The sequence below is a fragment of the Rhineura floridana genome, chromosome 5, assembly GCF_030035675.1.
Source record: "Rhineura floridana isolate rRhiFlo1 chromosome 5, rRhiFlo1.hap2, whole genome shotgun sequence".
Lineage (NCBI taxonomy): Eukaryota > Metazoa > Chordata > Lepidosauria > Squamata > Rhineuridae > Rhineura > Rhineura floridana.
In genome coordinates, this window is record NC_084484.1 from 127,251,602 (window position 1) to 127,278,084 (window position 26,483).

The 26,483-nt window shown below is 38.7% G+C and overlaps 1 protein-coding gene across 1 annotated transcript in view; it reads right to left on the minus strand.

Moving 5' to 3' along the window:
* EPHA6 (EPH receptor A6) overlaps positions 1-26,483 on the minus strand; it is a 786,690-nt gene that overhangs the window by 92,771 nt on the left and 667,436 nt on the right. Inside the window, exon 13 of the mRNA XM_061628042.1 lies at positions 15,581-15,790. Coding sequence (XP_061484026.1) covers positions 15,581-15,790 — 210 coding nt within the window. The remainder of the gene's footprint in view (positions 1-15,580; positions 15,791-26,483) is intronic.

Genomic DNA, 26,483 nt, shown 5'->3' on the forward strand with positions numbered 1-26,483 from the left:
ATTACCCACTAATTCCTCAAAAAAGTAATGAATTACAACTAATTTGTTAATTGTGACAAATTACTTCCAAGCTCTGCTTACAAGTGCAAGACACCCATTGAATTTAGCTGTGACTCTTGCTAGAAGAATGGCTGTCACGTCTATGGGCTGCTACAATTTGATATCCCAAATAATTTTAACTCAAGGACTCAACAGAAAAATCAGAGATCGCTTAACAGAGTTTAACTGAATGACTGAAATTCATTCATTTGACTGAAATATTTTACTTTTCCTCAACTGTGGGAATACATACACAATAAAAAATTTAATTTTCCACCAAAATAGCCTAAAATTCAACAATGAGGAAAAATAGTATGAATACAGACAAGTGCTTACTGTGTGGTAACCTACTACGGTTGGAATGTAATTTTGTGCATGGGTAAGGTAGTGATCGGTATTGCCCAATTGTTGAGGAAAGTGTTACCTTTCCTCTGCTTCTCTAGATTTCTGATCAGGTGCTGATTTACCTCACCTTCTGTCAGAATAATACAGATGAAATGGTATGGAGAACCAAACTATTATAGAGTGAATTCTCTTACCCAAGAATAGTTTGGTGATCTGAAACATCCTCCAGCCATGGTAATGACAATTTGGTTTTAAAACAGATGGAGCTTCCAACTCACCTTTATTATTATTATTTTTACTAATGCTTACTTCTTTCTAGTAAGAACATTGATTATTGTTGTTGTTATTGTTATTGTTATTATACAGCCACAAGAGTGGCTGTATACTACAGCCAGCATGGATTTTTCACATTCAGCAATGTTAAATTGAAAATACCCCCATGCCATTCTGCTGCTTCCCATAAGCTCACTTCAAAACAAAACCTCACAAAACATATCGTCCTGAACTCAGAAATGCTTGCTTAATAACCCTCTTTCATTTCGATACACAAAACTTGTGAGAGAATTGAGAGTTCAAAATGTAAAACAAGAGAGAGAGAAAAATCCAGACCCCTACTGGACTTCTTTCTGTCCGTAGTCTCCTAATTTGCTGAAATTCATTAAAAATCAGCCATGTTCACAGAGTACCTGTAATCCTATTATTGACCTTGCCCCATACTATGACCTTCATCTTCTGCAGTTTAAAAGTTAAATAAATGCCTGGCTGATTTTTAATTAATTTAAGAAATGTAACATTGTAGTCAATGATAAGCACGGTCATGCTCAGTAAGAACCAACCGTTACTGTTCTAAAAGCCAAACTCACAGCTGTGACCTGTCATTTTGTGGGTCAGATTTGGTCACACAGAGGATTCCTGACTTTAGCTGGCACACAAATCTCCCATTCAACTCTTATTTCTGCTTTATTGTCTGCTCTTCAACTTCCTGATTCTGTTGCTATTATGCATTGTTCTGCTCGTACTACTGCTACTGATCCTGTCAGCTGTGGCAATTATATGGCGGATGTTATAATAATAATAATAATAATAAAAAATTATTTTTAGGCCGCCTATCTGGCCGAATGAACGGCCACTCTAGGCGGCGTACATAATTAAAAATACAACATATCATACAGTTTTAACATATAAAACAATTATAATCCACCAACCTACATCTATACACTGTAAACGAAAACTATCTAGGAGACCTGTATGCCTGCTGAAACAACCAAGTTTTCAATCCTTGGCGGAAACCTACCAGGGAGGGGGCATGGCGAAGATCGTACGGCAGAGAGTTCCAGAGGGTGGGGGCCACAACTGAGAATGCCCTCTCTCTGGTCTGCACCAGCCTAGCTGTCTTAACTGGTGGGACCGAGAGAAGGTCTTGTGAGGCAGATGTTGCTGCTAAAGCCGCTGCTTTTAGTGCCCCTCCTTCTCCCCATCTTCCCTCTCAACTGACTCTTCTCCCTTCATCTGTTCCTGAACTACCAGAACTTGCTTTGCTTCAAGAAGTTGCCCCAGAGCATGAGAAAGATCTTAGGGTCTGCTTTGGCTGTCGCTTACATCCTGATTCTGTTTGGAGGGATACTTCAGGCTGCCTTGTGGCCCCACAGGCACTTCTTTTCCCTCTTGCTCAGGTGACTCATCATTCTTCTCACCTGAGCAAAGGAGGGATGCTATTACAGATTTCAACTTTCTGGTTTGCTCCTAAAATCACACCTGTTTTGGCCTAGGTAGCATCCACTTGCTCTGTGTGTTTACAACACAATGTTGGTAAACCAGAACGTCCTCTTACTGGCACCACACCTTGGGCCTATGGACCATTTCAGCATGTTCAATTTGATTTCATTGAAATGCCAAAAAGCCAGAATTACAGTTATGTATTGGTCACCATCTGTCATTTTTCTGGTTGGGTTTCCATCACGACACACAGATGCCACAGCTGTTTCCAAGGCACTGCTTAGACACATCATTCCTCAATTTGGCTTACCTGTCCAATTGGATTCTGATCAACATACCCACTTTACAGCTAAAGCGGTACAACAGCTTTGCCAAGCCTTAGGCATTCAGTATAAATTACACACTCCTTATCATCCGCAGTCATCTGGTTTGGTTGAACGCTGTAACCAGTCTTTGAAAATGAGATTACCAAAGCTGTGTGCTGAAACTAATTTATCTTGGCCAGATGCACTCCCCCTAGTTCTTATGGTGATGTAAAATACACCTAACAGAAAACATGGATTGACACCACATGAGATTCTCTTTGGCCGCCCCATGAGAGTGGGGGTGGCTCCCAGACTAGCTCAATTGCAGGCTCTATTGGAAGGCCAGGAAGAATTCCTGGTCTACTGCACTAATCTTGCCAAAGTGTTGAGAACTCTTTCCTCCCAGGTCCAGGAAGCTGCTCCTGTTCCGCTAGATGTGCCTGCCCACCAGTTTCAACCTGGTGATTGGGTCCTGGTCCATGAATTTTGGAGAAAAAATTGCCTTCGGCCTCGATGGAATGGTCCTTTCCAGATTCTTCTGACAACTCTCACAGCAGCGCGCATTGCTGAGAGGACAGCTTGGATACACCTGTCTCACTGTCGGAAGGCAAGAGAGCGAGAGGCCAGCCGGATCCTGACAGAGCACCAGAAGAAAAGAGCGAGGAAAAGGAGTCCTACCCCAAATACCACTATCTCTACAACCCGAGGAAGGGCCCCCACTCTGCCAGAGGACTTCATGAGTGAGATCCTATCCTCTTGGGAGAAGTTAAGACTACGAATCCGAAGGGTGCCTGAGAAGGCAAGACAAAAAATATCTATCCTAGAGCCAATGAGGTGTAACCCCTTCAGCAGATCATCTCCCCAGGCCAATTTTGTGCTTGTAGAAGTAGCTCATGGCCCATTGGACTCTTTTGGACCTTCTCACTCTGAGGTGGTGGGGGCAGTAACTTGTTTAGGTAGAGATTTATTGCTGTTTGCTTTGTTATTCCTTATTATCACTGCCATAATATGGGTCCTGTGGGACTTAGGCTTGCTCCCCTAATACTGTGCAGCCTTTTTAGTATACTGCACCCAGATCGGAGTCGGAATACATTTCTAAAGCTAATGGTAGATCTTGCTAGAGGAATGAATAAGAGTACTTGCTGGGTTTGTATGCACACTCCAACTTATGAAAAAGAAGGTATCCCACTGGTTGGGGTCCCTTTGAATTGAAATGGTATTATCTCAGATGCATGGCTTAAATGTGATGAATCCGTGAAAAGTCTTGATACTACTCAGTATGTGGCCCTGTCCGGATGGGCAAAAGGGGAGCTTTGTTTAAAGTTCTTGGGAAAAACATTTATCCGGAGTAGCCAATGTGAATGGGTCCTTCATCGAAACAAGGCTAGATGGAGTCTCAGCAATTCTACAGGGCAGGTAATGAAGGACAGGCGAAGGGTATTGGAACCATTGTGTGCAGCTCTCGGGCCCCAATGGCTCCAGGTGAATCCTGGCTGTGAGGTATCTTCCCCTCTTATGGGGCAGGAGCAAACCATATGGATATTCTAAGGATTTGTACTCTACTTGAGAACTTCATGAATGAAACTGCCTGTGCCCTAGCTGTGGTTAACACTGAACTCCAACAAATCCGACAATTTGCCTTACAGAACCGCATTGCTTTAGACTATCTCCGAGCATCACGAGGGGAAGACTGTGGCCTTATTGGCCCAGAATGCTGCACCCACGTTGTTGATGGTTCTGTGAACATCTGGGTCAATTGAGAATATTCGTCTGTTAGCATCCAAGGTGCATGAGGTTAGGACCTCTGGGTGGCAATGGAGTCTGGGAGATTGGTTTAGTGGACTAAATGGTTGGATTAGGGTTATTGTTGGGTATTTGGTTCCTCTTTGTCTTATATATCATGATTAATTGTGTGTTGTTTTGCTTAAAGAGCACCATGCAGAAGACCACCCAAGTGTCAACACCTGCTGAAGTGAAGCAAATGTACTTGGAATTTGATAGACAATGGATGGAGGCGAAGGAGGAGGTGTTACCTATCATGCAAATTGGGATGGGACTTGAAAATAGTCCCAAAGGGGGGAATGAGGAGGATTCTGGCCGCCATTCCCTTTAGGAAGGGGAATCATGTAGACATTAGTGAATAGAACTGCTGTAGCAGACCGAATATGTGCCAAGGATACTGATATCGCAGTAATGCATAGAGGAGGATGGCTGGTACAGGGGGCAGAGCATCACAGTAGCATAGAATAATTGGATGAAACTGTTGCTATGGCCATGACGAATGTAGGGTTATATATATGTTCGTATCTAACCACCATTTTAGTTGAGCTATGTACTTTGCTCCAGCAAAGTGCTTTGCTGAATAAATAACCTTAAACCAGGCTTTGTATTTGTCATTAAGTCTCTGCCAAAAAGAATCTAGTCATAAATTCCACAATATAAGTGTGTTTAGAATTGCAGCCTTCAGGGGCATCCATCTTTACTCCTGAGTGCTCCCATCTAACATCTTCATCTAGGCTTTATTTTTACAATGGCCTTCTGGTGACTGGCCTGGCCTGAGGGCACTTAAACCTTTCTTGCCAGAAGCAAGTAGGCTAGATTAAATGTTCCTTACCCAGGCTGTCTAAGCAGGTGAGAATGAATGATCCCATCACTTCAGCTGGACATGGAAACAACCTCATTTAGCTAAAATTTCTATCTTAATTTCCAATCAGATAATCTTTTTGAGTGGTATGCTCAAAGCAACTGTAGTGGATGCTTAATGTGTAATGCTTAATGACATCACTAGGGCCCGCCCCTGAAATCTCAGGGTTTGGGATGCTTCTAACCTGGCAACCCTAAAAACAAGTGAAAAGGAGAAGTAAACTAGTAGCAATTGGCTTTGTGGTCAAGATCAGTTGAGACATTCTGGGTCTTTTGTGATAAACAACCCATGTCATTAAAGAGCTAGTTTTTCTGGAACAAGGGGAGGAATCTTACTAGAATTGAGGGGTTATACCCAGGGAGGAATTACTTTTTAGCTCACCAGTTTAAAACACATAGCTTGATATGTGATGAATATGGATACATTTTATGAATATTGAATAGTATAAATGAGGTTCCCTGAAGCTATTTTGGGACCACTCCTTGGTCACTCAAGGTTGTGTCTTCATGCTGGGTCAGCAATAGAGCTTCTCTATTAGATTAAGATCTAAAATCACACCCCTGTGCATGATTGTCTATTGACAGAGTGTTCAAATTGGACTGGAAAGTATATCTGCCAACTCCTAGCACTTACATCTCAAAGGTGGAAGTGCTGGTGGTTTGGGGGTCCACTCCCCTCATGCTCCTAAATGATCAGTACTCTTTAGCATCCCTTCACAGCTACATTCTGCACTAATTGAAGCTTCTGAAACATTTCCAAAGGCAATCCCACATAAAGTGCATTGTTATAGTTCAACCCTGAGGTTACCAGAACACTGATTACTGTAGACAAGATATCCCTGTCCAGATAGGGTCATTGTTGGGCCACTAGCCTAAACTGATTGAAGACACTCCATGCCATTGAGGCCATCTGTGCCTTAAATGACAGCAATGGATCCAGGAGAACTCCCAAACTACAAACCCACTTCTTCAGAGGGAGTGTGACCCCAGCTAGAGCAGTCTGCACACCACTCAGATGCTCAGAGGAACTACCCACCAATCCAGTGTTGTCTGGATTGCGTTTTATGTTAATATCCATAATCTTTAGTTTATTTCTATATTTGGGAATCATGCCATCTTTTTACATCTCTGTAAGACCATGTTTAATTTTATTCAGTGATTCAGATTTTGGTCAATTAACTGGTTGGTATCTGGAAAACTTGCCAAACTGCTTGGTAAGTTAGCTGTAATTTTTAAACAATTATTGATCTTTCATAATTGGGCTCTAGTGACAATCTCCAGTATCTCCGTGGGACAGAATTGTGCAAAGATAACAACTTTCTCTACATTATGTACTAGTACATCCATATATCATAATTCAGCTCCAAATAAAAATATAGATTCTAGTTTTGCTTTATAAGGCTTAATAGCAGGAACAATTGCTCTGCTACTGTTTTGTTAAAAAAAAGATTAAAATTCCTCCTGTGGCCAGTTTGCTTTCAATATTACCAGAGTGCTTAATATAGTTCTAATTTTGTGAAATCAATTAATACTAATTTACTATCTCATCAATACTGATATGCTACAAGTATTATAGCCCTCACAAAGCATAATTTCAGGTACCAATTACAAGATCAGGAATGAAAGATTTTAAACAGAATATGCAATTTGAAGTCCCACTGCCTTAGTTTCAATTCACCATTGATATGCATTCCCACCCACATTCTGCCACTAGTCATACAAAACAACATATAACTATTTTTAATTACATTTTTATCCCACCTTTCCTCCAAGGAACTCAAGGTGGTGTACCAACATAGTTCTACCCCTCTCAATTTTATTCTCACAAACATCATGTGAGGCAGGTTAGGCTGAGAGACAGTGACTAGTCCAAGGTCATCCAGTCAGTTTCAGAGCCAATCAGGGATTGAATCCTGGTCTCCCAGGTACCAATCCAACACTCTAACCACTACACCACAATAGAGCTGGAGTGAGACAATTTTTGGGTTAATTACAATATTTCTCTAATGATTTTCTGTATGCTTTGTATGTTTTCATTTTTATTGTTCTGTTGTTTTATGGTTGAATGCGGGACTGGTTTATTTACACAAGGAGTGTTTATTTGCCCCATGGAACCATATACTTGAGCAAACATCCATGTCAAGGAACATTCGTGTGAATTGCAAGTGTCAGCTTGAAAAAGGTCAGAAGCAGTAAGAGAAACGACTGCTTCCATGTCTGTGGCCAGTTCACACTAAAAGTTCTGCATGTCATTTCAGTATGCAACCCAATCAAATACAAGTTGGTTTTTGGTGTTCTTTACGTGCTACAGATGCTTGCAAAAGCAGTTCTGCCAGTGACTATATTATCATTCATATATTAAGCCAAAATTTAACAGAATGCTGGATGGGAAGGTTAATATAGAACATAGCTCTGATTTTCTAAATTAATATAAAGTCATCACAATAAAAATTAGAGACAGGTCAACCCAGTCTTGGAGATTCAAGTCTGTGATCCTATACTCATTTACCTGGCAATACATCCCATTTGACTCAAAGGTGCTTACTTGAGCAAACATGCAGAGGACTGCACTGTAAATTACATTTTGTATGCAGCAGGAAAAGACTGAGTATGGAAACGTTATGGCAGGGGTGGCAAACCAGTGGCCCGCCAAATGTTGGTGATCAAAACTCTCATCATCCCTGGGTATTGGCCATGCTGGATGGAGCTGATATAAACTATAATTCAGCAACATCTGGAGGGCCACATGTTAGCCATCCTGATATGTAGAAAGACTAGTTGGGAAATTAGACTATTTGGAAAAGAAAAAGGACCATAGCATTGATGCTCACATAGAGCACATTGAAATGATGGATTTGTAAACATATTAACAATCTATGAGTGTAAAACTGCCATTCTGAATATTTAGATGCTGAGTGTGGAGGCTGTACATTGAATTAATAAGCTTATAAGAAAGGACAATTGGGTGTTCTTTCTGTTTTCAGAACACAGGCAATGATCCAGTAGCGGCTGTGGAGTACTGATACAGGAAATCAGGACTGCTCCCTCAAAAGCCAATTTCAGCACTTGTAATGGGAATCATCATTGTATGGTGGGGTAGTGGGCATTTATGAGTCCCATCCACTGAGCATGGAAGATAATAGGTTGCATGCACGTTCCCGATTCCTGAAGCCTTTTCCATTTTTTCTTAGGAGGAAGTATCATGTGAATCAGGCTATTAATGTATGCTATGCCATAGGTAGGAGATACAAATAGATAATTTAGATAAGAAATAGAATAAAAATTAAATTTTTAAAAGTTAAACAAATGTTTGCTATCATGGTACACCAGAGAACACCAGGTTTGATTGAATGTGAACCAGCCCTTATTCATCTTCTTCTCTGTGAATGCATCAAACACTGTGACAGAGGAAATTAATCTACTTCTTAGAATTCAGGAATTTTGATAAACCATGAAGGGTGCAAGAGCTTATATTGGCTTTGTATTGATAAGAGTTTCTTCCTGTTCATAAAATAGACATGTCATTGTGTTTGCAGCTGTTGTCTTGGCAACTTTCAGTGTTTGGATGGTGAAAAACAGGCTCTTCAGTTATCTTTGGTGCTTTCTTATCCATTCCTGACACACTAATGCCACAGGTAAAATGTTATTAGCTTGTAAGTCTTTCTTTTTTTGTTTTATAATTATAAAACAAGTCTTGCCTTGAGTGACAGCAGGCAGAGAATTGTCTCCTATTTCCACAAAACTCAGTATGAGGCACATAAACACTTTCTGGTTTCTAAAGAAACAGGATAAATATTAGCACCAAGTCAACAAAATGGTGCTAATGTGTATAGAGATGTGACTAGAAAGACAGGCTATATCCAAGTCATTCCTTTCCCAGTTCTCAAATGGTCTATCTTCCATCACATTTCTTTCCTTAGATACCTTCTTCCTCTATGGCTGTTATCTTTTTTTTGGTCTGCATTGGCTCCTACTGCTTAAAAAAAGCATGGCAGGGAAAAATGTAACATTCATCTTTTCCAGTCTCTGAATCTCTATGCTGGGAAACATTGCAGCTTATATTTCTGTCTGTCAGGCAGTTTTTTCAAGGCACATGGCAGCCTTTATTCTATCCAATTATATTTTAAAAGGTCTGTAAAAGTTTAACTCCCCTCCTATTGTCAGTGCTTTATATCAAGTAGTTTCTGCATCTCCTTTGAAACTCTTGTTACATTAAAACAAGTTCATATATTATAATAAACACAAATTATGTCTTGAGTGATCTTGTGCATTTTTTTAAAAAAAATCAAGGAGAAGCCATTATTTGCTTCTTGTTTTACACTACTCATATGTGATTAGACCTGTCTGTGAGCAGATATTTGTATTTATTATAACATGAACGGGCTCTAAGGTGTTTAAAGAATGTATTGCTACACAGCATTTTGAAACACAGCATCATCAGCATGGGCCAGATTGCAATTTAGAGTCTGCAGTTTTAATGAACAAATAGTGGAGATTGAGGCAGAGAGAGACACTTAATCTAATGGTTGATCAGATATTTGGACGAGCTGTCTTGCAGGTGACAGGTTCTCCAAACACAGTCTATTACTGTGATGATGTATAAAAATAATTTTACATTTTTTTCTGAGGATAGTTGCTATTAATTTAGGTTTCAGTTGATTTCTTTATTTCTTATTATAGATAAATAACAATGCAAAACATAGCTTAAAAGGTCAACATTAGGTTTCAATTATCTGCCATTCATCTATGGCCAAAAACAAATACAGCTTTTCCTACAAGTAAAAATTGTAAAATTTAGCTATAGTTCTTCCAGGTATTACACAGAAAACAGTGACAAGAACTACAGAAAAACAGCTTTATCCTAAACAAAATAGGATGCTTTATATCATTCTCCATGTACATGGAAGGACATTGACAAATTTTAGCATGTCCATAGTAGAACCTACATGATGAGGGAGTCCAATAAGGAACAGTGTGAAAGAACCTGGAGAAGAGAAGATAAAGGGGAGACATGATATGTCATATTCAGATTATCTGAAGGGCTGACACACAGAAGATGGAGCAGACTCATTAGGAAGTCAGGGAAGGACTGGAACTAAAGAGTGGAGGAAATTGCAAGGAAGCAGATTTCTGCTAAAATCAGGAAAATCTTCCTAATGGTAAGAGCTATTTGATAGGAGGTGGTTGGCTCTTCTATACTGAAGATATTTAAGCAAAGCCACCTATCAGGGATGCTGTAGTTGCATCCTACATTGGAGTTTTTGCATTGAGCAGATCACTGGACTTGATGACATCCAAAGTCCCTTCCAGATCTATATTTTTATGATCTGTTAATGGTACAAAAGCATAGTCTGTTTTATTATGTATCACTGGCTTTTAAAAAACCAGTGGCATTTTCAGAAAATGTTCTCTAAATAGCTACAGTATTTGCAGTTTCTTTTTCTTTTTCAAAGTTCAGCCATGATACATGCTCCCTTCCTGAGGTTAGCATATTATTGCTTTAGCATTTGATGATTTGACATGGAATAATGAATATTTATAAAATTATAATCCAATTATTTTATAAAGGTTTCCCATTGTAAGTAAGAAATAACTATAAAAATTCCTTTTGAAAATGTAAATGTTTTACTTTATGCAGTGCAATCTCACACCCAAGAGTTTATGGCTGCCACTACTCAAGAACCCCATTTGCAGCTCCTTCTGGGAGGAAGGGTGGGATGTAACAACAACAACAACAATAACAATAACAACAACAACAATAAGATATGATATGATGATGATGATGATAATATGATGATGATAATGATGATGCCGTGGCCAAGCCTACCAACCACTAACCATGGTTCTATTATGCTGGATCAGGGTTAAATATATCCTACCTGCAGATGTGGATATGAAGAGGGTTAAGTTTGCAGAGCCACTTCTCTTTTTACCAGCAAAATGTCAGATAAAATGGAAAATGAAGTGAATAAGGAGTCACTGTAATATTACAAAGCTTTCTGACAAAAGGGATTATTTAGTATTCTTTTTGTCATTTCTGAAATCATTCCTTATCCCAATTTCATAATGATTGCTATTGTTTATGCCATACTTGTAGACAATATACCAGTCTTGTAATTTTAAATTGGACAGCTTGGGCAAAGTTGAATGAGAGACGCATTCTGATAATTTTAAAGCACCACACGTTTCAAGAATATCTGAAATACGATGCATAGGCTACTTTTTTTGCATGGCTCCTATAGCAGTATAATATATAAGAAGGGGAGCTGGTGCTCTCCAGAAGGAGACTCTACATCTCCATGCACAAACTTCCTTTTCAAATATCAGAGAAGCATATAAATAGGGAGTGTGGCTCACTCACACTTCTATTTCAGTGTCTCCTGGAAAATGTGAAAGCATTCCAGTTTAGGGTTGCCATATTGCCCGGTTAGCTGGGTTTTACCTGGATTCTTTGCATGCCACCCGGCACCCATTTAGCCCCTCAGGTGGCCCGGATTCTCAGCTTTAATTTTTTTAAAAAATAAAGTTTCTAGGTGGTCCGGTTCTTCAGATATACATAAAAATGTCAGCCGCCCCCAACTGTTAAATCCTTCTTTAAACAGTACTGTATAGCACTTCGTAGCTTTAACCCCGCCAGTTCAGGATTACAGCCAATCAGTGAAGCCAGGGTTGCATTTGGTTGACCTGAGGCAGTGTCTAGAAAACCTCATTGCAATGCCAGAAAATGGTGGTCCCCCCCCCATTTATCTGAAAAGCTCATAAATTGGGTAAGTATATACATTTCAGGTTTTTTTTCCTCTTGTGTGCAGGAGTCAGATCCTGGGCAGTGTTTTGAAAACCTTCCCAATACTTGCTTTTGTAAAAGCAATGCTAATCCCATATGCCCAGAGTAAATCCCATTGAATTCAATAGGACTTACTTTTGAGTAGACATGATTATGAATGTGCTGAAAATCAATGGGACCTTGGAGTGAATGTAAAAAATAATTGTGTTTGTGTTCTAACTCTTTCTGTCCCCTCCTCTCCAGTCCTATTTTAAAGCAAGTAGGCAGGGCTTACTTAGGTATTACAGTTTTTATTCTGTAGGAAACTAATACTGATTTCTTTTAAACTAATACTGATTTTTTTGCAATGACCAACTGGTTTGACAGTTAACTGTTATATGGGCTGTATGTATTTATACATCTGCAGCAGAGCTTGGAAAAGTTACTTTTTTGAACTACAACTCCCATCAGCCCCAGCCAGCATGGTCACTGGATTGGGCTGATGGGAGTTGTAGTTCAAAAAAGTAACTTTTCGAAGCTCTGATCTGCAGTGTGTGCGCGTGCATGTATGGAGTCTTATGATTCGGAATTTTGGGTTGTGTGAATGAAGTTGCTTATCACTTGAGGTTGCATTTCTGTCCCTGTTTGAATAAGCCCCACTGAATACACTGGGACTTGCTTCTGAATAAATAAACCTAGGATTGCACTATAAATATCTTTACAGTTTGTGTAAATAATAAATATATTTGATAGTCATGCTTATATAAATATTTCTTCATTTATCATATTTTGGGTTTTTGGTTAGGAATCCTGACTGGTTGTGAGATGCTTAGTTTTCTGCCTTACTCATAGGAATCTTGTTGTGGTTGGTATGGTATTACATTTAGGAAAGTGTTACTGCCTTTTGTGTTGTTTTTTTCCTATTTGCATTTCACTTATCTTTAACCTTACTCCGTTACAGCCATAGAAGCAACAGCAGCATATGCAAGGTAATTAACTCCCATTAGTTATAAGACCAAGAATTTATAATTATTATTTTAATTAAAACAAGAGGCTTTTGAGTACTTTGAAGAGGACCAGGTATTTATTTTCTTTCTGAGCTCAGGACTGGGTCTTTCATGATGCCCGGGGGGGGGGAGCAGGAGAGTAGTTGATAAGACAGACATCCTGGCATTGGTAATCTAATTAGCAAGGTATGTGTGGGGTTGTTGCACACTTCCAGGCCCAGTTTCATTTTGAGTATGAAGGTGGAAACTGTGTAGATGCGGTTGATCAAAGGGAGAAGAAATTTTGAGTTAAGTAAAGCTCTGCTTTTATAAAACCTAAGAAATATACAGATACTTTGATGTCTGAGTGCCTGCACCAGTGGAATACTGGAGGAAGTTGTAAAACTTGTTGCAACAGTATTTAGAACTGAGCATGTGATGTGAAAGACTCCTTTTCCTAACATTTTGGCTTCTTGTTTTTCTCCACCCACCACATCTCTGAAATATATCGTATATGTAATGGTTAACCATACTAAAAAATGTAAATAAGTTTATTTCGGTCAATGACCAGCAAAGGTTAACCATACTGCTGCCCTGACTTACTTTATGTTTGTTGCTATTTTGTGTTTTTATTATGTTTTTATATTGATTGTGTATTTTTATTGTTTTTATTATATTTGTAAGCTGTGCTGAGCTCTGTTTTTAACAGCAGAAGGTCAGGATATAAATCCTCTTAATCAATCAATAAATATTTCATAGTGTTGGAAACTAGAGTCTAGGCATTTAAGGCTGAAAATGTTGCTTTTAAAAAAAAGATTTCTCACATCTTTCCCCAGTTTTTGGTGGTAATTCCTAGGCACAAAAACAAAACAACTGGACAATCCAAATATTAATATGCAAATTAGCATGCCCGGATTTGTGGAACTGGAATATGGCAACCCTATTCTAGTTATACTTCATCCTTGAATGTAAAGCATATTGTAAACATTTATGCAGGCCTTTGTGAAAACTGGAGGAAAAAACTGAACTTAGGTATCAGGAGTATATGTCATCATATTTGCAGTAAACTAAAAAGGATTATTAGGAAATATATCCGAAAATACATTAATTTTAATAATTAATTAATTATAACATAATGCAAAACAAAATCTGTTTATTTTTATAATGATGATATAATGTGTGTATATGTACTAATTTAGATTTAATATCTAAATGTAGTGTAAAAAAGAAGACGACAAAACTACTAGTGCAGATAATAAAGGTCCTTTTCATTTTGCTGTGAAGGTCTATAATGGATCGAATCAATTTAATGATTCAAATTATGCATCACATCAAACAACCCAATACTTGAACACTTAAGCCCTCCTTCAGGCACTACAACCACGACAGGGCAACATGACTAGAAAAGGGCTGAAGGGCCCTGCCTTTAGTCCCACTCCCATTGTTACGTGCCTTCTCTTCTTCTAGCTTCCCCCTGTTCTAGTGGAACAGGGTTCTTAATTACGTGGTGAGCCTCCACAAATTGAAAAGGCTCCCTGATGCACAAATTACACTAGAATACAAGAAACTGGAAGGAGCCATGCAATGGTGGGGACAGGCCTAAAGGAATGATTTTGTGGCCCTTTTTTTTTACTCCTGTTGCCTCTTCACATCTGTAATGCCTAAAAGAGCTTTAGAAGCAGCCTTAACCATGATTTAATCATTAAGAACGTAACACATTTTTAGTCTGATCTACAGATCTATGCTCCAATGTACATATAGAACTCTTGGGCAATAATTTCCCTACCGATTTCAACTGAATCAGGATCAGATATAAGCATACAGAAAAACAAGCAGAATTACATTCCCCACTGAAATGAAATAGGAAGTCCTTGCAGGTGGGAGAGCAGTGTGAAAGTACAAAGGCTACATGCCTATAAGAAATTACTGGATCAGGGCAATTCTCTGTTCTTCTGAACACAGTTACGCATTTGTTTATGACACAGAAAGTAGCAAGGCTTATGCATCTATATTAGAGATTTACAGAATACCTTTAAATATGCTGTTGTGAGATTTTGCCCTTCTTGGTGCTACAGTTCTAATGAAACAAATGGAATTTTCATATATAAAGTAGTTATGAAGTTGTTAGGTAATGCTAAAGTGAGTTTCCATTAATGTGTATCTGACCAAGATCAATATTCTATAGTAGTGTATGCCTTCTTATAAAAAATGAAGGAAATCCCATTACCTAAGTTATTCAATAATACTCAAGCAAGCAGAATCAAGGTGAATTGAAGGGAAAGTTTGAATTACTAGACATATGCATGAACAACATCATGCTGAGTAATTCCCAATTTCCAGATTTAAAATATCTCCGGAATAAAACTAGTCATACCTAAACAATGGAAATACAAGAGTTTCACTGCTTTGTTGTTATGCTGCCTGTGGGACATGAAATAACATTGAGACAGTAGGTTTATTTAGTTCAAAAATAAAATTCCAATCTGTTTACAAATAAAGTCAGGTTGGGAACTCTGGCTCTAGAAAATGAAAAGAGCAAAATCAAATTGCCTAGACAGGAAAAAAACTGCTTTGAATATAGCCTCATGGTAGATTGCATTTGAAACACTCCATTTTCTGGTAAAGATATCTAAGTCACAAAGATAGCTAATACAAAAAACATCCAATCCAAACAATATCCAGATAGCAATTAATGAGGCAAAAATCACTGTAAAAGGAAAAAGAAAGAGAAACGTTACTCACATCAATTGGCTTTTTGTAATAGAAATAAAAAAGAAACTTACACTTGTTGTATAAGCTGCTTCAGGATCATCCTCTAATACCCGTGATAATCCAAAATCAGAGACTTTACACATGAGATTACTGTTGACCAAAATATTCCGAGCTGCCAAGTCTCGATGTACATAGCCCATTTCTGAGAGATATTTCATGCCAGAAGCAATTCCACGTAGCATGCCAACTAGCTGGATAACTGTGAAGTGGCCATCATGCTTCTGCAAGGAAGGTAGATTGTCAGTTTCAAGAACATTTACATTTTCAAGTTTTGGAGGTCTAACTCAACTTTCTTCCATTTACATTGCACAAATGCCTACCACTTTCTGTTTAACCACCATTTCCTAATCCAGGCATTCATCCCAATAAGATTTTATTTACATCCCCATTGTTTTTGGCCCTTTGACCTTTTTCCACATTTGTAGTATTTCTCACATTTTTGCTATTGTGATGCAAATCTTTGTTTTTCTTTATGTTGCACACTAATCCTTGGCCATAATTGTATCTGATATTTGCCCTCTCAAAAACCAATTAGCTATTTCAACATTTCTACAACCCCAATGGTAGCTGGGAACATCTATCACAGCCCTTGTGGTCCAGAGGAATTATTAGGAAATGAAATCATGCCTTGCCTCCCAGTAAAAATGTTTTTTAAAAGAAGAAAATTCAGCCTAGTAAGACGGGAGTAGAGAGGGCAGCAGAGAAAGTTTTTTTGGGGGGCGGGGGAGGTTATCCTGTCAGATAAAGTGTATGTGTGTGTGTCAGGGATGGGGTTTACTACATGGTGCCGATCTGCATGCAGTTAGATAGTCCGTTGTTTCTTCATGCTGGACTAGAAATGGGGTGAGAGAAGAGAATGAGGGAGCTAAAATCTTCTCCCATCATTTCCAGACTAGGACGGTTGTTTGGAGAAATGGATTTTCTATTTGTTTGAGCTTCGACCACAACACTGTTAAGAAGGGCCATGCCCAAATTGTCGGGAAAGATTTTTCTGTCTCCATTGCTATCCACTTTATATCTTTAGTATTACAGATAATATGGAACAGTTGTTTGAGCTGAAATGAGTCATAATTATTCCCTAAATTGAGGACATCAGTGCCTCCCTTGCTTTTGGGTCTAAAAACTGCCAAGGAACTTATTCTGTTGTGCTTGCCATTAGTGATAAATTTCCCTAATTTTTTTTTGCCATCTTTGAAACCATTGCTTGGGGATTGCAATGGGGAGCACTTGAAAGAGAAATAGAAGCTTGGGCAGGATAGCCATTTTAACCGTGGCTATCCTGCTCAGCCATGACATTCCCAGGTGCTTCCATCTAGTCAAGTCTTCAATTATGGCCTTAGTTGCTCTGCAATAATTGTGGCATCGGAGTTGCGCAGAATCCTTTGTTATGATGACCCCCAGGTATCGGAACCCTCCTGGCCATAAGCAAAAGCCTGAGAGCTTTGCAAGGCATTCCGTGTCTTGCTCAGTGATGTGGAAGCAGAGCATCTTTGACTTGGAACAATTGATTTCTAGCCTGGCTGCAATTTGGAAGTTTTTAAGGGTGTCATGAATAGCATGAATCAACCAGTGGGTACTACTAAGCATTAGGAGTACATCATATGCAAAAAGATTTATTTTGTGCTCTAAGCCTCTAGCTTGGATGCCTCCTATCTCTGGGTTACTCTGAACTGATATAGCAAGGGTTCCAATAACAAGAGCAAATAACAATGGAGATAAGGGGCATTCTTGCTTTGTCTCTCTGCAAAGTTTTATGTGGGAAGATTCCATGCCATGAGTACAAATCACTGCCAATGACTCTGAGTAAACTGGTTAATTAGATGGAGAAACTGATTTCCAAAATTAATTTTTCTTCAATAGTGTTTTGAGGAACCCCCATTCCACTCTATCGAACGCCTTGAAGGTATCCAGCAAGGCTAAGGCTGCCAGAGTTTGTGTTTTTTTTTATTATTTGTATGGCATTCAGGACTCTACGAATTGGGTCAGCAATATTTCATTTCGGTATGAACCCTGTTTGGTCTGGGCTTATATAATGCCCTATAAACATTCACTTAACCATCACAGAGAACAATATTTTGGTATCTTGCCAAAATAGATGAAATAGGGTGATAAGAGCCTACCTGCTGGGGGTCCCTATCTGGCTGCAAAAGTACCACAATATTTGATTTTTCCATGAATCAGGGATATCACCTCCCAACAGGATGGTGTTAAAAGGCTCAGTGAGCCATGGAGTGAGTTCAGACCTAAATGCTTTGTAAAAATTGCTGGTGAACCCATCCTCACCCAGGGACTTGCCATTTTTAAAAGTTTTTATGGTCTCTCTTACCTCTTCCTCTGATATCAGTTGGTTCAGATACTCCTGACACGCAGGAGAGAGAGGTTTTGGCAGAAATCAATCAAGGAAAGAAGTAATGTGTTGTTCTTTAGGGGAGTCAGATGAGTACAGATTTGAGTAAAAAGCCATAAATTCTTCATTTATATGTTTGTGCTCAAAAACTACGGACCCCAATCTGTCCTCAACACCAGAAATTAGGTTCCTTGAGCACTGTTTTTAAGGGCATTAGCTAACAATTCAGAAGAATATAAAGATCAAATATGGAACAGATTTGAGGCTTTAAACTTAGTTGACAGAGAACCAGAAGAACTATGGAATGAAGTCAGAGACATTATGAGGGAAGAATGCAAAAAGACAATACCTCTAGCTAAAAAGAGAGAAAGACCTCAATGGATGACTGAAGAAACTCTTAAAATGGTTAAAGAGAGAAGGAAAGCAAAAGCAAAAGGAGACAGAAATATGGTTAGAACCCTAAATGCAACAATACAGTGGCTGGTACGTAGGGACAAAGAGAACTATTATAATAGTTATTGTATAGAAATACAAGAGGACAACAAAAAAGGGTAGAACAAGAGCCCTATTCCAAAAGATTACAGAAATTAAAGGGAAATTTAAACCAAGAGTAGGGATGTTGAATAATCAACAGGGGAACACACTATCTGACTGGAGCATGATCTGACACAGATTTTACCCGTATGTCAGCTTTCAAGAGTCTCCCCCCCAAGCCTTTAGAGATAAAAAAACGATTGAACCTGGAGTGCATCTTAAATCTGTTTGAGGTTATCATACTTTGGACACATCATGAGAAGTCATGATTCACTAGAAAAGACAATAATGCTGGGGAAAACAGAAGGGAGTAGAAAAAGAGGAAGACCAAACAAGAGATGGATTGATTCCATAAAGGAAGCCACAGACCTGAACTTACAAGATCTGAACAGGGTGGTTCATGATAGATGTTATTGGAGGTCACTGATTCATAGGGTCGTGATTGACTTGAAGTCGCATAACAAGAAGAACATATAGTCTCTTTCCAGCAGGTGAAGTACTCTTCAGGTGTCTATCAGATCACAATGGGTGAGTAAGGACATAATGTTGGAACTATCTGTGAATGGGCAATGTTGATGACCACTTCAGTCCCACATGTCGTTCAGGCAGCAGTTAATGTCACCTCCGATAATTATTTCTCCATGGGCAAAATCAGAAATGATGTGAAGAGCTTCTCGAAGAAATGTTAGCTGACCAGTGTTAGGTGTGTAGAGTGAACACAGTTGTGTTCTCGCCATCTAATGTGCCATTAACAATGACATAACGTCCATTAGGGTCCGTGAGTGAGTCAGAAACTATCAGAGGGCATTTTTTTGCTATCAGTATCACTGTCCCTCTGGCCTTTGACATTCCTTTGGCAAAAATTTCTTTTTCTATCCAGATTCCTTTAAAGAGTTTGCCTTTTTGTTTGATGGGTCCCTTGCAAACAAATCAAATCAGGAGTCACATTTAAGTGCTGCCATTACCCTGGCTCAGTTGATGGCTGTGCCAAGGCCATTGACATTTAAGGAGAGTATTCTGAGTTTATCTAGTGCCTGTCTCATGGCATTTAAGAAGGGAGAGTTGAGGTTGTGGGCAGAATCTTCCATGGTTTGTTCTGGTGCGAAATCCTAAGGAAGTGTACTCTGAGTAACTGGAGCAACTTCATATAACATGCAAAATAGTAAAATAACAAAACTCACAAATGAACAAGTGGTGCCACCTGCATGGTTGTGAGGTGCCATGAGGTTTTGCCAAAAAATACCTTATTCCGCTTGTGATCAGGGGGTTAGTGGGGACCATATACAGTGATAGGTCCTCTCCTGCTACAGGGGGTGGGTTTGATAACGACTGAAGGGCATTTAGGATTCTAATATATCATCCTGTCATAAAATTGGAGATTTAAATCTGGGAAGGGCAATCAAGATTTCTAAGCTCAGTTCTCATTATTGTCTATGTCTGGAGTGCAGCACCTGCTGCGATCACTTTCCAGCCTGAGACCTCTAAGATTAATTTTCTTGTTCCTCTTGTCTCTTTTGTTTTTTTTGGTGCTCCCATTGCCTGTTTTCCTCATTGCTAGCAGGATTGCATTCCTCTCCGAGTTGCTCACATATGGGGTGGTGATCTTGCAAAAGTTGTTCTGCCTGACGTTTCGTGCTAGCTGCAAGATATTTCCCATTGTGCAGTACTATTGGCTTGAATGGGAACCCTCATCTATAGTGAATTCTTGCTTCTTGGAGTGCTCCCTTGTAAGGTTTCATCAGCTTTCTTCGTTGTAATGTGTCAGGGCTCAGGTCTTGATATACATCAACTATGGTATCATTGGATTTTATTACATGGAGGTTGTGCAAGGCTATATAGATTTTTTCTTTTATTTTAAATCTTTCAAATTTCACTATTATGTCTCTTGGGGGGGCATCTGGTCTAGCATGAGCACCAAGTGCTCTATGTGCTCTTTCTATATCATTTGCAGTGAGAACAATTTCCAGATTCAAGGTGTTTAACCAATTCACAAGAAATGCATGCATATCAGCCCCCTCCTCTTTCTATGGGACCCCCTCAGAAGAATATTGCCTCTGCGAGCCCAATCCTCCTGTTCCGTTACATGTAACTCCAGCTCTCTAGTTGCCGTTTTAAGCCATTCTAACTTCTCGCTGTGCACAAGGTCTAGATTCATGGCTGCATAAACTGTTTTCAAGATGACTTTAATTTGGGCAGAAAGTGTTTCAATTTTCCCTTCTATAGGTTGCAATGCTGATGTCCAGTCAGTTGCAAGCGCTTTCCTTATTTTAGAAATATATTCGCCTGATTCAATGTCATCTGACAGCGCATTTGTCAGTTTCCTGCCCTTGGGAGCTTTCTGGCCTCCCCATGCCATGTGAATTTCGCCTTTGTCTTCAGAAAGATTGGCTGAACTGTCACTTATAGCAGAGATCAGATGAAGTTCAGGAACTTTAGATCGAGCTCTTTGCATGGTCCACAGCATCACCTACCCAGAAATGATTTTTGAACTTGGTGTGCTCAGCGATGACAGACCATTAAGTGCAAAAATGTCCCCGTGGCTTCAGGAGATCCAGCTCTATGCCGCCATTTTGCCCAAGGGCAAACCACACCCCAGGGTTGAGTAATGTTGGGAAGAATGAGTTATGGGTTCACACAGCAATCATGCAAGCAGATTATACATGGCTTGCGTTTCCTCCACCACTGTATGTTTTATTTATTTGAAGTATTTTTATACCACCCTTCAATCATATTTCCAGGGCAGTTTACAAAAGAGTAAAACAATTAAAATATAAATACAAAATAAAATAAAACGAAACTGTCAGGAGGATTAAAACTCCATCTAAAGTTTATTTACTCTTTTATTTATTTACTAATTTATACCCTGCTTTTTCTCCAAAGACCTTACAACAGTGTACATAGCTGCCCCCCTTACTTTTTATTCTCAGAAGAACCCTGTGAGGTAGGGTTAGGCTGAGACATAGTGAATGGCTCAAGGTCACCCACTGAGGTTCATGGCTGAATGGGGATTTAAACCTAGGCCTACCTCATCCAGTAGTCTATTGCACCATTGCACCGCACTTGCTCTCCTTTGGTAAAATCTAAAGATCTTTGCTTTACGCCAAAGGGACAATGAAGTAGGTGCCAGCTAAACATCTCTGGGGAGAACATTTCACAACTGGGGTGCCACCAATGCGGCAGCCCTCTCTCTGGTAGCCACCTGCTTCACCTCAAATGGTGGGGGTACCTGCAGTAAGCCCTTCACCAAAGAGCTTGATGCATGGATTGGGTATGTACACATGGAGACAAGAACCATGATCCTAAGCCATGAAGGACTTAGATCACCAGCCTTCACAATCCAGTGCTGTGTCCCTCTTTTTAGAGCCAGACAGTGGATCAATCCACAATATTTACAGCTCAATTACTAGCAACCAGTTCTAAAGAAATAATGTGACAGACATATAAAATCTGTTATACAAATAAACTCTTACAAATAACACTACTATGTCTGTCAAATAAGTTTGCGCAACATATGAATGAAAATGCGATATGCTAAATTAGTAGTTATCTCTTGCCTAAACCTGTGACAACAATCTTTAATTAAAGATGAATACTGAGGAAATTAGAGGAAAAATATTAAAGAATAGATACACTCTTCTCTGAGGTTACCTGTTTAGAATGTCTCAATGGAAATAATGTTGGAAAGATAACCCAAAGAGGAAAAACTCTGGGGTTATTAGGTCTTTATATTACTAATCTATTTTTGGACAGAGAAACACTGATTCAAAATCTGCCTTCAATAGTGCTTGAAGTAAAATAATGACTTTAGGATTGTTTAAGCTATCCAAAAATGCTGTCTTTAAGGTGATATAGTACTCTGTTCAAAGTGCTGTTCCTTTTTCCTGCAAAACCCAAAATCTTATGGAGCATTATGAAGGCTACATCACACATTATAGCAAAAGATGGTAATAATGGGTTTCAAATTACTGGTTTCAAACTAAAGTATCAGGTATACATATAAGTAAGCTTGGCACAATACCCTGACTTTTCTAACTTTTAGATTTACTTAATACTGTATTTTATAATATTACAAAATATGCTTTGTAAACCTTTGAGAAAAGGTTTAGGTTTGCCAATACTGGGAAGCTACAGAACTTTTACTGAACTTGTTCCAGCATATGTGACTCTATGAAGTAAGTTATATGAATGGCTGAAATTCTGATTGGAAGTTGGTTCTTACAGGCCAGCTACCCATCAGCCCCTCTGTTTTTCTAGCTTATATAATGAACTCTTGTGTGTTGTCTTTGAACAATCAGAATCTAAGCCCTTATTGTACAATTTGAGCTGTATTTCATTAACTTTTCCTGCTGATTTTAATTCGATGTTATGTCACTACAATATCATCTTTGATATCTTTTTGTGCACTATATTTTCAATACTGATTTGCTACTCTAATGAGGGGGTGGAGAACCAGTGGCCCTCTAGATATTGTTGGACCACATCTCCCATCATTCCTGACTCATGATCATCCTGGCTGGGATTTATGGGAGTTGGAGTCCAATAACATCTGGAGGGCCACAGGTTTCCCGTCCCAGCTCTAGTGGCTCTCTGTTTCTGTGTCTTGTTGGTTTTTGTTTTGTTTTAATGGTATAATATATTTATTTGTGTTTTTAACATTTTTGTAAGTTGCTTGGAAACCTTCAGGTAATAAGCAACTAACTAATCTAATTAATCCTCATCCTCATGCGGGCTGAACATATTTTTTCTGTCCAGCTACACCATCAAGACAAGTGTTTACCATGTGTTTTCAGATGATCTACAAATGTTGTGGGAATGTAAACAATCCATGATGGAAATACAGACACCTTTCTTGTTTAGAATGAGGGAAGTGGTTTATAGTGAATTCCTAAGCACATCTATTATGGAGTAAATGGGACACAATGCGGCTTCTGAGTAAAGATTCCTAGCATTTTGCTGTAAGTTAAAATACCAATTGTCTTCAAAATGTTCACCATCCAACTAAGTCATAGTGACCCAATGTCATTAGCAAAAACATATTTCATACATAAATTATTAGAATGCACAGATTAATAAAGAGAGAGAAAAATATACTTTAACATTTTTGTAATGTACACAGCAGCTAGAGCACCTCCTCTTCCCATTTAAGATCAGTTGGCAAATGAAGTTAAAGTGGCACACACTATGAAGGCTTAGGAGTGTAGACAGTTGAAGTAGCAATTGTAACACAGCACACACTTTTCTTTTGCAGAAACAAGTAAAAAACCCTCAGGTTTTACTGTTGACGTCCTAACTACAATTTCAGATATGCCAGAGAGCAGCTCAAATTAAGTACTTAGCATAGTTTAAAACAGTATTTTTTATTTAGTTAGTCAATAGACCTGCTTTAACTCAATGCTCAAGTAAATTTACATTTTGTGACCTGTCTTTCCTGCTCTCACCCTGCATCATGACCAAGGTATATTCAGGTATCAGTGAATTTTCAGTTCCTTTTTTTATGCTAGGAAGCTGAGAAGATAGTGACCCTGAATTCCAGGAAGTCAAAATTCTGAAATTTTACATTTTGTTCCTTTAAAAAATACTACATGGATATTTATTTATAGGCACACCTAAAATGAAAACAAAAAGCGAACAAAAACAAATAGTGATGATGAAATAATGCTGTTATATTTGAATCACAAGATGATATTTTAGGCTGCATTAACAGAAGTACAGTTTTCAAATCACTAGTTCCCTTCTATTCGGCACTGGTTAGGCCTCATCTTGAGAACTATATGCAGTTCTGGATACCGCACTTAAAGAAGGATGCAGACAAACTGGAATAGGTTCAGAAGAGGGGACTGGAAACAAAGCCCTATGAGGAGAGACTGAAAGAACTGGGCATGTTTAGCTTTGAGAAGACTGAGGGGAGATATGATAGCACTCTTCAAGTACATGAAAGGTTGCCACACAGAAGAGGACCAGGATCTCATCTTGATTATTCCAGAGTGCAGGACACGGAATAATGGGCTCAAGTTACAGGAAGCCAGATTTTGGCTGGACATGAGGAAAAACATCCCAGCTGTTAGAGCAGTACGACAATGGAACCAATTCCCTACGGAGGTGGTGGGGTCTCCAACATTGGAGGCATTCAAGAGGCAGCTGGACAGCCACCTGTTTGGTATGCTTTAAGTTGGATTCCTGCACTGAGCAGGATGTTGGACTCAATGGCCTTCCACCCCCCTTCCCATTCTACTGTTCTATGATTCTATATAGCAGCGTTTTCTGAGCTTAATAAAATAAAATATTATTTAGAAAATACTACATGGATATGACTGAATTTTAAAAGATATCCAATTCAGGAAGGAAACCATTGACTGTAGGTACTTAAAATCTAACAATAATACAGAAAACAAAAAAATCAACACCAATTTTGTAGATGGAAGCAATAAAAATTTTTTTTTATGATTTTAAGAAAAAGATGATTTTATGATTTTAAGAAAAAGAAAATGTCTTTTTCTTATGAAGTATTTATTCATTGGGCTACACTTACTAGGAATGAAATGTTGCCATCTGGAAAAGTTGCAGAAAAGTTTATTAATATATTTTATAAGATTATGTATACGATTTTTAGGCCATAAAAGAGTTTCTAATTTATTTGCTGCTTTTGGGCCCAAAGTGACTTCCAATAAAACCAATTTAAATACAATAAATCAGAATAAAACAGTCACAGCAACAGGGGAGTTAAACACTTCAAACTAAACTAAGTGAAATTACAGGAAAGATGGCAGCTCAGTGATAGAGCATCTGCTTGGCAAGCAAAAGGCCCCTGGTTCAAATCCAGTCATCTCCAGGTATGGCTGGGAATGTTCCCTGTCTGAAACACAGGAAAGCTGCTGTCTGTCATTGTGGGTAATACTTAGCTAGATGGACCGGGGAAGTAACTCAGTGAAAGGCAGTTTCCTATATTCCTAAATAAAAAAAGATCTTAACGGCTTGCTTAAAGTTCAAGAAGAATGAGTTGCATAGCCTGGTGATAAAATAGAGAATGCCCTGTCTTCAAGCCTCTGAGGGTGTGGATGGGATGCATAATGTTGAGCACAGAGGGTGGCAGAGATCCTGGTCCAAAACCATATCGGCCTTGAAAGGTAAGACCAAGCACTTTAAACTGAGCCTGGAAACTGGAAGACAAAGCAGATGAAACAAAACCAAAGTAGTATGCTCGGAAATATAAGCTCCCAAGATCACTGTAGCTGTTGCATTTTCCACCATCGTTTCTAAACATGTTTAATGACAGCCCCAAATAGAATAGGGCTATGTACATACCTTTTAAAGATTCCCAAAGAATCACTGGAGTTGTAGTTTACCCCTCACAGAACTACAATTTCCAGCACCATTAACAAACTACAGTTCCCAGGATTCTTGGAGGGGGGAAATGTGTTTTAAATGATCCAGTCTAGGTGTGTCCCAAGACATACAGTATGTGACTGCTTTATCCAAGAAGGGTATTATTATTATTATCATTATTATTATTATTATTATTATTATTATTACCACCAGCAGGTCCAGGGAGGATTACAACAGTTTAAAAATTAATATTAAAACAATTAAAACAAATTACAATCACAGTGACACGAATTAAAGTATATTTGCTGTATATTTCCTCCTTCCTATTTGTATCAGTGCCTGAACATTTTTATGCACTTATATATTCATACCATTTATTATTGATACTGCTATTGGAATATTTCTGTATGCTTCTGCACTGCGGTGCATTTACAAAAAATATTATTCTATCGTGTTTGCATGTATAATTGTATCTTTAAAATGTGTATAAGAAATGCTCTTTGTATTTAAACTGTCAGAAATATAGTGTTTTAGATAAAGCAAAGAATGTTTATAACTTTCTCAATCTTGTTTGCAAAATAAAGCACAGTGTCTTTTACATTGCTTGTATGCACTACGGAACCCGCTAGGTAATCAAGGCCACAGATGACAGAGTGGTATATGTAGATGATATGTGGGATCCAGAGGGGATCCCGGAAATTACAGGCCAG